This window comes from Alternaria hordeiaustralica (genome assembly GCF_023758085.1).
Source record: "Alternaria hordeiaustralica strain BMP 2776 chromosome Unknown scaffold_37, whole genome shotgun sequence".
Classification (NCBI taxonomy): domain Eukaryota; kingdom Fungi; phylum Ascomycota; class Dothideomycetes; order Pleosporales; family Pleosporaceae; genus Alternaria; species Alternaria hordeiaustralica.
In genome coordinates this window covers 174,566-189,151 of record NW_026056809.1, presented here as the reverse complement: position 1 = coordinate 189,151, position 14,586 = coordinate 174,566, and the positions used below count along the sequence as shown (strand labels likewise).

Genomic DNA, 14,586 nt, shown 5'->3' with positions numbered 1-14,586 from the left:
TGATATTCGGCAGGCACCATCAACTTTCTGGCAGTCGCATCCCCCACCACATATCGTTCCGCCAACATGGACAGGTTCGCGTCCAGTTCAAGCGATCGCGCAGATGCGTCTGGCAACCCCCGCTTCACATCCCAGGCCGCGACAGCAGAGGACTTGCTAAAGGCGCAAACTGTCGGACTGGTCAACCTCGACGACTATCGCAAGCGACGCGCCGACGCTTTGGACAGGAAGGAGCGAGGCGACACTGCGATCAGTTCGGGTGAAAACACACCCACAGACGGGTATGAGCGGTCCCTTCCCATTAGGAAGTACCCGCTAATTTGCAAAGTACAGGGCATCGACGCCAAAACCCGTCTTCAAGAAGAAGCGCAAAGTAGGCGGGAAAGGCAAGCTGTCATTCGGCATAGACGAAGACGAAGACACCGAATCCAATGTTTCCAAGACGCCGACCCCGCGCGAAAGCACACCCGCAGACGCTTCTGCCCCGGAAGCAGAACCCAAAGTGTTCAAGAAGAAGCTGGGCGCAAACTCGAACATCGGCCTCAAGCCCCGCGTTATGACCAAAACGGCTCTCCAACGTGAAGCGCAACAGGCAGAATTGGCACGGCAAGACTTCATCGTCATGCGCGACGCAGTCAAGGCCACGGAAGTGGTGATACCATTCGTCTTCTACGATGGCACCAACGTCCCAGGTGGACGATGCAGGATCAAGAAGGGCGAGCAAATATGGCTGTTCCTAGACAAAGCTAGGAAGGTCGGCGCAGAGCTAGGCGTAGGCGGTGACAAGAGTCGAAGAGATTGGGCTAGGGTCAGCGTGGACGACTTGATGCTCGTGAGAGGTGAAGTTATCCTGCCACACGTGAGTATCAAACCTGAACACCACGTATCGACCTATCAACTAACCCCGTGTCAGCACTACGAGATCTATCACTTCCTGTTTAACAGGGTCACCGGTTTCGACGGCCCCATCTTCGACTACTCGGCGCAACCCACCAAAGCCACCCCGAGCGCGACCGACGAAGACGCGGACGCAGATCCCGCTACATACGACCCGCTTGCTCAACCCCTTAAGAAGAAGAGCAAAGAGTCCAGCATACCAGACGAAGAACTCGAGGGTTACGGCGAAGACCCAGCGATAACCAAGGTCGTTGACAGGCGGTGGTATGAACGCAACAAACACATATTCCCGGCAAGCGCATGGACAGAGTACGCTCCAGACAAGGACCTATCCAAGGTGCAGCGGAAGGATAACGAGGGCAACGCCTTCTTTTTTTCGTGAACCACCTGATGGTCCAGGAATAATCTCCAGGTCGGCCTAGGCCTGCTATTCGCCTAGTCCTTATCTTGGAAGCCCTGGCGCTCGATGGGTGGGCTAGCGGGAGGGGTCTAATGGCTCGGGCGGGATCTGGAGAAGCCAGGTTCCCCAGAGCGGAGCGAGCTGCAGCACAACGCTTAAACGTGCCGTGTAGTCACTGAGGTATAATGGCGCGGAGAGCACATAGCCAGTATCAATGCAACCCCACCATCCACATTAATCAGTCTTCGATGCGGTGTGACCCGGATCAGCTACCGTGCCCCCATATGCACTCCCATGCACTGCTAATGACATGCGTCCCGCCACGGAAGGTAGTCGCGTGTATGCTTACCCGTGTTGGCCCCGCGGTGCACCCGCGCCAGAGTCTTCACGATCGCTGCCAGCACCATGCCCAGTTGTGTCGCGCTTCACACTCGCACAAGTTGCTCTATGCAGTGCCAAGAAGAAGCTTTTTCGCGTGCAATGTCCGTCGCGAGCCAAGCTGACAAACATACATGGTACACCGCCGTGACCCGCCGATGCGAGAGGCGCTGAAGCGTGACGCATTAGGATGTGATAATTGGGGCAGGGATCCACCGTTGAACCGAGACATTCAAAGCTTTGCAGCGACGGCGAGTATAAAGGCAGACGACATTCTGCGCGCGCTGGCGGGAGTGACTGAACAAAGCGCTCCGTCGCCATACGTCATTGGGGATCACTGCGACGCACCAACCACGTCTCTTTTCATCTCAACGTCTTTCACTCACCCGTCCAGCTCCGCACCGATAACACTGACCAGCGATTCCGCCGCTCCAGTGTACTTCCCCTGCCTCGAGCTACGGCTTTCCCTACTTTTGACAGTCCGTTTAACCATGTTGCAGGCGCGCTTTTGTCGAGCTCCGTCTCCTCCAATGAGAATGGGCGCCTCGAGCACACCCTAAAGATTCAACATTAACGCGTTGATTGCGCAGGCCGCATGGAATTGACTCTCTGGCTCTTGCCCTGCCGATCATTCAATCCTACCGCTACCTATATTTCGTTCCTTTTGCCGCCCCCGCCTGCCTGGAGCTAGTTCTATATACGATTTAGAGCCACCCTCGAGCTCAATATCAAGCTCTACCCGGATCCAGTTGTCCACCGATTGTTGCTTCGCCCCCAGGATGAAGTTCGGACACAACCTACCAAGGAACCAGGTCCCGGAATGGGCGGCGTCTTATATCAACTACAAGGGCCTCAAGAAGCTCATCAAGAACGCTGCTGAAGCTTCGAAAGATGGCTCGGCTCCAGATCTTGCTGGTAAGTAGACTTCAACTCTGCCAAGACTCATACCAAATACTCCATGGCTATGCTTCACCAAGCTGTTGTGGACATCTTGGAGTCGTCACGAGCGCGTCAAGCCTATTGCGACTATTGAACTTCAAGTCGCTGAATACGTGGCTAACATTCACCCCAGAGTTCTTCTTCTCGCTCGATCGCAACCTCGAAGACGTTGACAACTTCTACAACCGCAAATACGCCGAAAACGCACGACGATTGAGGCTTCTACATGGCCGCTACGGACGAGTCGCACAATTGCCTGACGGCATCGACAAGGATGAAGCGCAGGATCTCATGGGCGCACTGCTCGAGCTGCGCGGTTCAATGCGGAAGCTCCAATGGTATGGAGAGGTGAATCGTAGAGGCTTCATCAAGATCACGAAGAAGCTGGACAAGAAAATTGAGACAGTTTGTCTGCAGGAGCGCTACTTGGCATCGAAAGTCAACCCAAAGCCTTTTGCGCATAACCTGCCTCTAAATCAGGATATGAAGGCAGTCAACGAGTGGCTATCAGGGTTGAGCGACATCAAGACGTTCGATGACACGGGCTCCTCCCATTCGGCGGCCTCTCTGGGCAGAGTTCCAGGTCGCTCGTTACACCTTCCCGCGGGCCTGCTCGACGCTGTGGATACGGCTATTCGGGGCGACAAGGTCGAAGATCTCAACCAGAAACTCACAGAAGCTGCTGCGAGCAATGGCATTTCGAGTGCTTCGTTCCAGCAAGTACTACTGAACTTCCTGCAACGCGCCATCTCATGCCGGGCAAAGTCATGTATCGAGAGATTACTCAAGGACATTATCTCACTAGATGAGGAAGACGACATCAACAAGCGCAATTGCATCCACCGACTTGTCATCAATATCGGCCGATCGAAGACTGGCGACACGTTTGGTGCTGATGGAACCCTTCTCCAGAGCTCTAGCGAGACGCGCAACTTCATTGTGCCTGCGACGGATCCCAATCGCCAACCTCGCCCTTGCACCACCACCGAAGAAGAGTCAACGCAATTACTCAGCGAGAACGATGAGTCGGTACGGTTACTCGTCTACCTCCTCGATCAGCTCCAGGCTGAGCAACGCAACGCGCTTCAATCTCGCGACTCCTATGGCAGATTCCCGCTCCATTATGCTGCGCAATATGGATTTGTCGTCATTTGCCAGGTCGTTATGAAGCACATGCAAGATTGGGGCCAATTCGACGTCGCTCAGGGAATCGACTCCGCTTACTGGCAGGATGCTGAGGGTAACGCTCCTTTGCATCTCAGCGTAATGGGCGGACATCCGCTCACCACGAAAGCCCTCCTCGATGCGGAAAACTGGCGCGGTACCACAGAAGAACGCCTTACATCTCGTAAAACCATCGCCAGATCAGGAGCAGCCTTGACCCTAGCAACCCGGTCCAACTTCGTAGACATTGTCAAGCTCTTGGTCGAAGCGGGTGTGGACGTGAACTACCGGGATGAGGGCGGTGAGACCGCATTACACATGGCGGCACGCTACGGTTACGATGAGTGCGCCAAGGTACTTTTGGGAGGATCCAGTGTGAATAAGGCGGAGGTCGATGTCACCGAGAAGACATTCGCTTGGACGCCACTGTTTATTGCTGCTGTCGACGACCATATCTCCATGGTGGAGATTCTTGCTGCGGCCGGAGCTGATCTCCAGAGGTGCGACAACTCTGGCTGGACAGCAAAGGAGCACGCCACGCTCCGTGGTCACATCGCGGTAGCGATCAGACTAGGGGAACTTGCTCCTGCGACAGAGCCGCCTCTTGTCGCGCCTAAGGATACGCGTATTGCTCGAGCTGGCTCGCCTACACAATCCTCCCTTGACGAGCGAAGGTCTAAGAATCTAAACCGAGACACCAATACGCCTGTTCAAAAGGCGCCCGAACCCGTGAAGACCTTTGGTCATCGTTACTTGACCAAAGAGACAATGATTCTTGTCAGCCTTGGTTCAATGGACGCCAGGAAAGATGTGCCCGCCGTGAAATTGGACGATATCCCTCTTGCCGATGCACACGCGACGCAACTCGATACCGCTCTGTCTGTAGTTGTCAATGCGTCTGGCGCAAACGGAGAACCCTCGGTCATTGACTTGCCCATCCAGGAAAACATTGCGACTGAGCCAATCACCTTCATGACCAGCGATGCCACTAAAGTCAAGCTACTTTTCGACATTATCCCAACATATGCGGGTTCTCAAGAGCGTGTAGTGGGACGAGCGGTGGCATTACTGTCGACCATCAAGACCAGTATTGGATCTAAGCGCATCTCGCTCCAGGGAGACATGAAGGTACCAATCGTGGCTGCCTCGACATTGGATGTAATTGGCACAGTTAACTTCAACTTCTTGATCATTACGCCCTTCCATCACCCGAGCATGTCGATCACAGAACAGCACACCTACTGGAAGAAAATGGCTGCATCGACCATGGTCATCGGCCATCGCGGTCTAGGAAAGAACACCGCCTCACGAACGTCGCTACAACTTGGCGAGAACACGATTCAATCCTTCATCTCCGCTGCCAATCTGGGTGCGGAGTACGTGGAGTTCGACGTACAGCTAACCAAGGACCATGTTCCGGTTATCTATCATGACTTCTTGGTCAGCGAGACTGGTATCGATGCACCCGTACACACGCTTACATTGGACCAATTTCTGCACATCGGCGAGGGTCAGAAGCCACGATCCTCTCGCGCTGGATCACCAGAAACTGTGCCTGTTCTGAACGGTGCGAATGGCACAGACGACAAGCCCAACACCCGGAGACTCCGATCATACTCAGTCGATAACTCGAAACAGCGCAACATCCACACTGATCGTCAGAACGAGCTCGCAGAGCGAATGAAGTACACCCGCGATTTCATGAAGAAGGGCTTCAAGGGCAACAACCGTGGCACCTCCATTCAATCGTCATTCACGACTCTAGACCGCATGTTCGACGAGTTGCCTGAATCTGTCGGGTTCAACGTCGAATTCAAGTACCCTATGCTTTACGAAACCGAGGATGAGGAGATGGACCAGTACGCTGTTGAGCTGAACCAGTTCGTCGATACAGTACTGCAGAAGGTGTACGACAGGATGGGCCAACGGAACATTATCTTCTCATCGTTCAATCCCGACGTCTGCCTCATGCTATCCTTCAAGCAACCATCTATTCCGGTGCTGTTCCTGACTGATGCGGGGACTCTGCCCGTGGGCGATGTGCGAGCGGCCAGTCTACAAGAAGGCATCCGCTTTGCTAGTCGCTGGAATTTGCTTGGAGTGGTCACCGCCGCTGAGCCCTTGGTCATGTGCCCGAGACTTGTCAAGGTGGTGAAGGAAAGTGGTTTGGTATGCGTCTCGTACGGCATATTGAACAACGATCCTAAGAACGTTCTGGTAAGTCATTCCCTCACGGGCTTTCACTTTACGCAACATCTACTGACAGTAAAATAGCTCCAACGAAACGAAGGCATCGACGCCGTCATCGTCGACAGCGTGCTGAAGGTCCGCCAAGGACTCCAAGCACCGCACCAAGATTCCACTAACGGCGTCGTCAACGGCGCGTCGCTCGTCGTTCCGTCCGAATCGGTGCCTACGATTAAGCAGGCGGACGAAGTCTTGCAGAACGGCGCTGAGAGTAAGACTGCCGCGAACGGAGTAGTGTGAGCTCCGGGGACGCACTTTCAACAATGGGTGGCTAGCGTTGGATTTCATAGATTTGAGCGTGTTTGATCCCTAGGTAGTCCCTCAACGGGCTTGGATTTGGTCCGTTTAATCGATTGGTGGCAAGGTGTACTTGATGTGTCGTCGCTGTGTTCCTCTGTCCTTTCTCCTCCCCAACATTTCGTACTGCCTACCTACCATCAGAGCTAGGCAATCTGGGCCATTGCCCATTCGTCCAAACTGTCGTCGCTATGACGACCCACATCTTCATCCTCAAAATCCTCATCCTCCTCAGACCAATGGGTCCAACCATCCGGGCGTTCACTGTCACTATACGCACTGCTGTTCGTATAGCACGGCATCGAATAGCCGCCCGAGTTCTCGCTCCTAGCGTCACCGGCATCTTCCGGCCCATAGATATATCTTCCAACATGTAACAGCTTCTCGAGTGATGTATAGCCCCATCTCGCTCTGTACTCTGCCAGGTTGCGGGCGAAGTCCATTTGGTAGTGTTTGTTGATGCGGGTGTAGCGGAGGAGGATGTGGGATTTGTAATGTGCTTTTGGGTTGTAGCGGCCGTGGAGGTAGATGTTTGTGGCTTTTTCCTGGAAGGGGGTGGGTGTTAGTGTGGCTTTTGTAGAAGTGTTTTGGAAGGGTTGTTTGGTAGAGGCGACGAGAGAGTGGTGGGGTGCGCCTAGGAGAGCTACGAACCTTTTCCCATTCCTCTTTGCTGAGATGGAATAATGCCGGTGTCAGATTCAGACGCATATAGACATCGGTATCTTCATCCGAATCACTTTCGATGCCACCGTCAGTGCCATCGCCCCAATAGCGGTCCTCGTAGCCTTCATCCAGTTCTGGCTCAAATTTGACTTCGACATTACACCCAGCGTGTATCATGTCATACACCGGCTTTCGTATTGTTTCCAACACATTCATGAACCTGCGTTCGTAATCCCGCCTGGAAGTAACGTCTTCCTGGGTTTCCTCGTAGTAATCGTCGTTGTATCCAGACATCTTGATGATGATGCAGAGCTTCAGCGACGAAGGCTCTCTCTTTGCCTGGAGAAGAGCAAAGCCCGCTTCCAGCTTCTGGTACAGATCATTAAGGTTTCTTTTCTCCTGCGCTACACTTTGTTCCATGGCTGCGTTCTCAATGAGCCGGCCGTGACCGTCTGCTCCTGCCTTAGTCACAAGACAGTCACTGATCTTGTCATTGTTGATGCGAACATGTAGTGTTTGGATGTGCATGTAGGGTTTAACGCCCAGGTGAAAGATGTCTCGAGTGAGGGTTTCTCTTAGAGTTTGGAATTTGGCGATGATGTGCTGTTGGGAGTAGTAGAACTCTGCTGCCTCGCGTGCGACTTCCACGCCCACGTAATGTTGGCTGTATATGTGCTGTATCGATGGCACCTCGGCATTTTTGCGTTGTGGGAAGTCGGGCACGCGGTGCAATATGCGCTCTTTGATGGCGTATTCGTAAATAATATCCCGTAGTTCGCGCGGCAACTTGGCATACATTTCGGTGGCTAGGCGACGGCAAGCCTGTCGCTCGACTTGGGCTTTGGTCTGCCGCTTTTTGTAGTGTTTCTTTCTGCACAGACGTGAATATTCCGGAAGGCGGCGACGACGATGCAGGGGTCAGAATACCTATGTGGTTTCGTGGCCCCGTCGCTCCGATGTGCACCATCGAGACGATTGCCATTCGGAGGCATCGCTGTGCTATCTTTTGCTTTTTGCTACTTGAGAACAGTTCCGTTAGCTCTTGTGGATAGATCTCAAGATGAACGGGACCTCGGGAGTGAGCGGTGTGTGGCACGTGCTCTGTGGCCCGTGCGTTGACGCGTCAAACGATCCATCGGACAGACGCAGGCCAACATTGCTAATCATCTACATGATCTTAGATACCTAGGCACGCGTTTGAGGGCTATGGGCAGACAGGTAGGTAACTTGGAATTGTCTTCTGGTTCTTCATGACTAAAAGCCCCATCGCTCCATGTCGTCATAAGTGGCTTCGTAGTCTCTTTGTGGACCTGAGCCGTCGCTCGAGTAGTAGTAGTCGTCACCGTCTTCATCTTCTTCGCTACCTTCATCCTCTTCGCTCCCATCATACGTGCTCGGCCCCGACGAAGTACAATCCTCGTTCTCGCTATCATCCAGCTCCCAACGCCGCCCGATGTTCACCAGCTTTCTGAATGAGGTATAGCCCCACCGCTCTCTGTATTGAGGAAGTGCCTCGGCGAAATCTTCGCAGTACACGCCCCGGTCCCATAACCCTTGAATCAATTCCTGATCGTAGCGGGTCGGTTCATAGCGTTTAAATGTACGTAGCGTCCTGGCCATCTCCTGGTTCGAAAAGTTAGTACGGTGCATTTGGAACGTCATCCTCGTGATGGTGATTAGAAGAAATCCGCTACATACCTTCTTCCAGGCCTTCTTACTCAGATGGAAGAGTCCAGGTATAGGCTTCTGCTCGATAAACGGGTCGCAACATTGGTACCCATCCATCTCCTCGTCCCATGTGATCACCACATTGGCTCCAGCATGTATCAAGCCATACACAGGTTTGCGCATGACTTCGAGGACGTTGAGAAAGCCGCGTTCGCAGTTCAGCATGGCGATGCGCGTCTCCGTGTCCGGTGAGTCCGTGTACGGATAATGTTCTAGTTCTAACATGATGTGAATCTTCAAGCTAGAAAAGGTTGCTAAACGATCACGCTTCAACAATAGTGCGAAGCTCGAATCGAGTTTCTCGTACAGATTCTTGAGACTTTCCTGTTCCCTATCAATCCCCTCTGCTCGCTCCTGGTCAATGACCCAGTTGTTGCCGTAGTTGGCTTCGAATGTTGGAGCGGTAATATCGTCGATTTTGATGGTGAGATGTAGTTTGGTTAACCATTGGTACGGAAAGACGCGTTCATGGAATTTGTTGTCCATAAGTATAGGACTGAGTCGATCCACGTCATGGCACTCGTGAGAGTTGACCACAGTGTAAAAAATTGCCGCTTCAAACGCGACTTTCTCACCTACGTATGCGGGACTGAGTATCCGTAAGAGTGGCTCAACGTAGACATTTTTGCCGGTCTTGCGGCCTCCCAGGTTGACTCTGTAACAGTATGCCTCTTCCCAAAGGATGTAGTATACATCGCCCCGCAATCTTCTATCAAGCTTGTCGTAAAATGCTGCCGCTAGACGACGGCAAGCTTGCTTCTCACGCTTCAATTCTGAAAGCGAAGCTTTGAAATCTTTAAGCTTAGCTGGGCGAGGGGTCTTTCTGCTATCGCGTGAACTTCAAGGAGACCATGTTTGCATGTGAGTAGCAATACCTTGCGGGCTTAGTGGCCTGATTCCCCTGCCCTATACGATTGGGACGATCTACCTTGGGAGGCATTGTCGCGATTAGAGGCGCGTGTTTTTGCTTTTCTTTGTTGCTGAACAGCAAAGTCGGTAAACCTTTCACGCTGAGCGTTCGAAATGAACGGGAGCAAGCGGTGTGTGGTGGTGGTCTGTGCAGAGACAGGGGGCAAACTCGTTGACGCGTCAAACGATGATTGGAGGGAGAAGCCAACGTTGCTATATACGTCACGCTATTCGGTGCCATCAATGCTTCGCTCTTCATCCTCGAAGGTACAAGCAACTATTGACGAGCCCAACAACTTCAGCACACAGCTCGTCTGGGTAGTTTGGAAGTTTTTGCATCGCGTCTTCCCAGCGGAAGTTCAACAGTGCTCGGATTATGGATCGATATTCCTCCCAGTGGGATCCCGAGTGGGAGGCAGAGTACCCAGAGGAACATTCAGAGCTAGATTCACAGCTGGAGGCGGAGTACTCAGAAGACCTTTCAGAGTTTTCCTCAGGTTGGGATTCGGAGCTGGAGTTCTCAGAAGAACGTTCAGAGGGAGACCCAGATGGGTTAAACCCATTACACAAGCGATGGAAATGGCGTCCAGTGCGCATGCTCCACAAGCGATTGAACCTCAAAGAGCCCTCTAAGTACAGCCACCTGCATACGAAATGGCGCCCACCCCAATTGACACCGTCACAGGGAACAACAAATCTTCAGAGCGAAGCGCGATCGCGAGCAAGTCCGTCAGATTGCGTCCAAACTATACGCTAAAGTGCCCCGAGAGGTACGAGATGAAGTATACCGGTACATTGTTGCTGACTGCGAGACAATGTATTTTGGATCCGGTCTGGGTGGTCTTAGTACGGCATCTGATGAAGAATTTGTCACATCAGACTACAAGGTATTTTGCCCATCTTACGTGGGCTACGAGGTTGCACGCGAAGCGGCGGAATGCTACTATGCTACCAACGTTTTCGAGGTGGGCACTCAAGCCATCTCGCCAGATTGGGCTTCAAAACGTCCGGGCTTACCGCAGTTGATGCCGCTACTGGCAGAGGACTGTTTCAACCTGGGTGTACTGCCGTACAAGTTTATCCGGCAGATATACATCAGGATCGTAGTCACTGATATCTGCCCGAGAATGCCAATTGGATCCGAGGAACTCTTGTGGAGAGAACTATCGAATCTCGGTAATTCACACAGTGACCTAGAGTCTGCGCTTTCGCTCGTGGAACATAAAGCTAAGCTTGACGTTCGAGTTCAGATCTCGCCCGACGAACCTCGATGGTATGGGGAAGCAAGAACGGAGTGGAAAGACTCTGGGCTGGACGAGATGGAGATTTCGCAGCGTATCGGGTTCCTGAATGTGGAGCGTAGCGTTCTTAACGTGTTGGAGGCAATGAGAAAACCTCTTTACGATCTGAAATACGCTGGCTCTTCTATCACAATTATGTGCCAGACGATGTCGAGTGAGGATGATCGGAAGATGCAAGGACTATTTTACCTCACCGAAGAGGATTGGCAAAAGGTCAGTCTGCACATATCTCATGTGAGACCATGCTAACCATGACGAAAGGAGAAGGAAGAGCATACACTGCAATCGGGATACTATCGACCTTACCGAAACTTCATCGAACAAAGCATGCTAGCAGACGGTCCGCTCAGTTACAAAGAAGAATTTGCCAACAATCTACCTCAATTTAGGCGCAGGTGGGGCTATAAAGACTTCCAGAAATTCATGTCTCCTCCAGAAGACGATGGTTACTACGACGATGCGTATGAAGAAAGAGAAAGCGAGGACGAAGACGGAGACAGCGATCACGAAGATGGAGACAGCGACGATGAATATGGAGGAAAGCAACCCAAACATGGAGCTAATTATCCGCCCCTGGAGATGTATCCTAGGGAGATGATGGAGCGCATACAAATGATGAAGCGCTTAGGGGGACCATCATGGGGTGTGCTACCCGAAGAGAGAACGTAAATACGGGGTTGAGAGTATAGAAGAAGAAATTGTCAAATACAGTCTTGTCAGGTCCGCGGCATTGCGCTCGTTCGCGCCAGGCAAGTCGGATTAGCTCTTCTCTACCAGAAAGTCAGTTCTTAGTACGTGCCATTCTGCATACGAAATAAAAAACCCCTTTGTGGCGGCGAATAGCAATCTTCAGGTAGCCACGATTCTCAGTATCGGCGTTCTTCAACGTCGGTGTGATACAAATAATCCTTATCGTGACTACTGTCGTCAGACGGTTCTGAGAGCCGATCAGACAATTCAGGGTACTCGTCAGACATCTCCGCTTGACAACTGTATTTGTTCGGATAATCTTGCATGCAATTGAACAAGTGCTGAGTTGATGAGACGCGATATCTTCCGATGAGAGAGAAAGGTGCACCAGTCTTAGCACAAGTCAAGGGTGATACAAAACTGTCCGTGCATCAGTGCACGGGCGACTTCGGAATCTTTCCGCATGACGCGAGTTGGACCGCCAATGTGGGCGCAGACCAGCCGCATCACTCCTACAAAATGTGTACCCTCGGCCTGACCTTCTCGCCAATATCAAAACCAGCCTCTAGATTCGAGTTCTCAAAATATCAACAAACAGATCTATGGCCTGTGGCCAGTGTTCCACCGAAATCACTCGTCAAGAGACCGATGTGTTCTTTCCTTCCAGGCCATTTTCAAAGCCAGTCTGATCCATTGCATGGGAGCGATATGATCATGCGCCATATCAATTACCCCATATGAAAATCCAAAAACAACGCATGGCATGATTGCGTCTCGCCCAATGCGCTATTGCACGTGAGCCTGTGAACCAGCTATAAAATCCGCTCTTCGTTGCGACTTCCCTCATCAACAAACTTTCTCAAAAACATTACCTAAAACAGGATTACCTGGCTATATGGAGAGCCTCCGTCTTCGCGTGCTCTCTTTGAAGTTATGCGACTACAACTGATGAGTCTTCGTGTCTTCCCGCTTCTCAAAACCGAACGCAAGACAAACATGAGAAGAAGTGGCTGGCCTTCTACGCTCTTCACGCGCTCACAACCCTCCAAACTTCGTAGGCCACATGACTGCATGGCTTCGATGTAAAATCTTATCGCAGTGCGATCTCTCGTCCCCTCATATTCATTATTGCACTTTGCGACACCAAAAGACGTCTTCGCAAATTACATGAAGAGGACTGCTCTTCCACAAAAACCACTCTCCACAACAATCATGGTCGGCTCTTTCTTTCGCATTTCCGAAACTGAAGCAAATCGATTTGATGGGAGCTCGCCCTTCAGCGTCGACCTAATGCCCAAAGGATGCATTCCAAAGCCCATGACCTGCGCCGCCTCCGCGCTGTCATTCTCTTAGTCGCTCGAGGTATAAATACCGCTTCTCTGCACACTCTTTCATTCCCAGAAACTCCTCGCTTCTTTCTCTAGTCTCCAAAAAGGATATTCCTATCCTCGATGAAGAAGTTTGCTCGTTCTTCTAAAAACTGGCAGAAAAAGCAGCCATGTCCTTTCCCGATGTCCGAACTCAAAAACCTCGAGAAGAGGCTTCACGGCAGAAGATGGCCCACAAAAACCCAAGCGGCTATTCAAAGTCGAACAAGAGAAAAGAATGTGTGGTGGTCGCTGCGAAATGCGCAAGTGTTCACCTTTGTGTGCTGCGGTTTCAAATTTGAGAGGGTAGCGGTCATGAAAGAGGCCTCCGGCCTGACACCCAACATTCTATCCTCTACTCTCAAAATGACATCAAAATTTTGATGGCAGCAGTCATCTTCCTCTCTCAAAACAGATGTTCAAAGAAACATGAGTCCGATTCTGGTCTCCTGTGTTATCCAAAGCCATAGCCAATCAAATCATGAAAGCGCAATCGCGCGACGGGAAATTAGCCTTTACATACGGAAACACCAACAGAGATAGAATATGTGAGCATCGTCTTCTCGGCTCGTCTATAAAACGATTCTTCCGGTTGCTGTATCTCTCTTCCTTCTTCATCCAACATTTCGATCCCTCTTTCCAAAGAACAACCAAGTATATGTACATGGGGCTAAGTGCCTGCGCCTTGCTCTCTTTTACATCCAACATTTCTATCCCTCTTTCCAAAACCTCAGAACGAGTTTTTCATGGCGCTGTGGATTCGCGTCTCAAAATCTACTACCAAGACACCGATGTGTTCGCCTCTCCTCCCTCGCGTTCTCAAAATCATCCTGAAATCGACACATGACGGTGTCTTGCTCCTGCGAACATGCTACTTCAGTACCAAAAAAAGAAGACCAACGCTATGATGTGTGCGCGCCGCCCGTGCGTCGTCCATGTATAAAAGCTTCGTCTGCGACGGCTCTTCTCTTCTTCTCTACATCCACACTTCTATCTTATTTTCCAAAATGTCGAAATGTCAAGGCCATGGTGTTTGTGTCTCTTCTTCCAAAAAGTACACCATGGCCTGCGATGAGAGCAGCACTGCGCTTTCTTTCAAAAGTCGCATATCGAACGCGTATGGAGACTGCGCCTTCTCTTCTCAAAATACCACCACCAGCACTCATGGGTGTTCCTGTGCTCTCCAAAACCGCCGCCCCACATTGGCATGGCCAGCTTCTCTCGCCCTGAAGTACTATGAGCGTACAAAAACAGCAAGACTTGCCAACATGAGAACGAACGACGCGAGGTTCGACTACAAAACCTTCTGCTCGCGACTGGAGTACTCATCCTTCAACGTACTGCATCTTCCTCTTTTTCCTAAAATGATATGGAACCGCCCCATGGTTCCTTCTTCTTTCCAAAATAGTACCTGGATAATGACATGTTCTGTCCTCCTCGTCCAGCCACCGCGACGAGCCCGCCTCTACCAGAAATGATCCGGGACATGTACTATGTGGTCGCCACTTCCTCTGCCCCGGCATGTAAAAACCTCCTGTGGTTGCGGGACTACTCTTTCTACATCCTCCATCTTCCTCCTCTTTTTCCAAAAGACTACGTCCAGACA

At 51.6% G+C, this 14,586-nt stretch overlaps 5 protein-coding genes across 5 annotated transcripts; 3 read left to right on the top strand and 2 right to left on the bottom strand.

Moving 5' to 3' along the window:
• Positions 1–66: 66 nt before the first annotated feature.
• J4E84_010189 (uncharacterized protein) lies at positions 67–1,279 on the top strand (the record flags this gene model as incomplete). Its single annotated transcript, XM_049392745.1, has 3 exons — positions 67–281; positions 334–859; positions 914–1,279. The coding sequence occupies 3 exons, from the start codon at positions 67–69 to the stop codon at positions 1,277–1,279; spliced, it is 1,107 nt and encodes a 368-aa protein (XP_049239546.1).
• A 1,175-nt stretch (positions 1,280–2,454) lies between these two features.
• On the top strand, positions 2,455–6,265 carry J4E84_010188 (uncharacterized protein; the record flags this gene model as incomplete). Its single annotated transcript, XM_049392744.1, has 3 exons — positions 2,455–2,590; positions 2,748–5,995; positions 6,053–6,265. 3 exons carry the CDS (start codon positions 2,455–2,457, stop codon positions 6,263–6,265), a joined length of 3,597 nt encoding a protein of 1,198 aa, XP_049239545.1.
• A 390-nt stretch (positions 6,266–6,655) lies between these two features.
• On the bottom strand, positions 6,656–7,683 carry J4E84_010187 (uncharacterized protein; the record flags this gene model as incomplete). Its single annotated transcript, XM_049392743.1, has 2 exons — positions 6,656–7,649; positions 7,676–7,683. 2 exons carry the CDS (start codon positions 7,681–7,683, stop codon positions 6,656–6,658), a joined length of 1,002 nt encoding a protein of 333 aa, XP_049239544.1.
• Positions 7,684–8,239: 556 nt separating this feature from the next.
• Positions 8,240–9,228, bottom strand: J4E84_010186 (uncharacterized protein; the record flags this gene model as incomplete). The annotated part of the gene is given in 2 exon segments (XM_049392742.1): positions 8,240–9,209; positions 9,224–9,228. 2 exon segments carry the CDS (start codon positions 9,226–9,228, stop codon positions 8,240–8,242), a joined length of 975 nt encoding a protein of 324 aa, XP_049239543.1.
• Positions 9,229–10,201: 973 nt separating this feature from the next.
• J4E84_010185 (uncharacterized protein) lies at positions 10,202–11,172 on the top strand (the record flags this gene model as incomplete). The annotated part of the gene is made up of 2 exons (XM_049392741.1): positions 10,202–10,206; positions 10,308–11,172. 2 exons carry the CDS (start codon positions 10,202–10,204, stop codon positions 11,170–11,172), a joined length of 870 nt encoding a protein of 289 aa, XP_049239542.1.
• Positions 11,173–14,586: the final 3,414 nt, after the last annotated feature.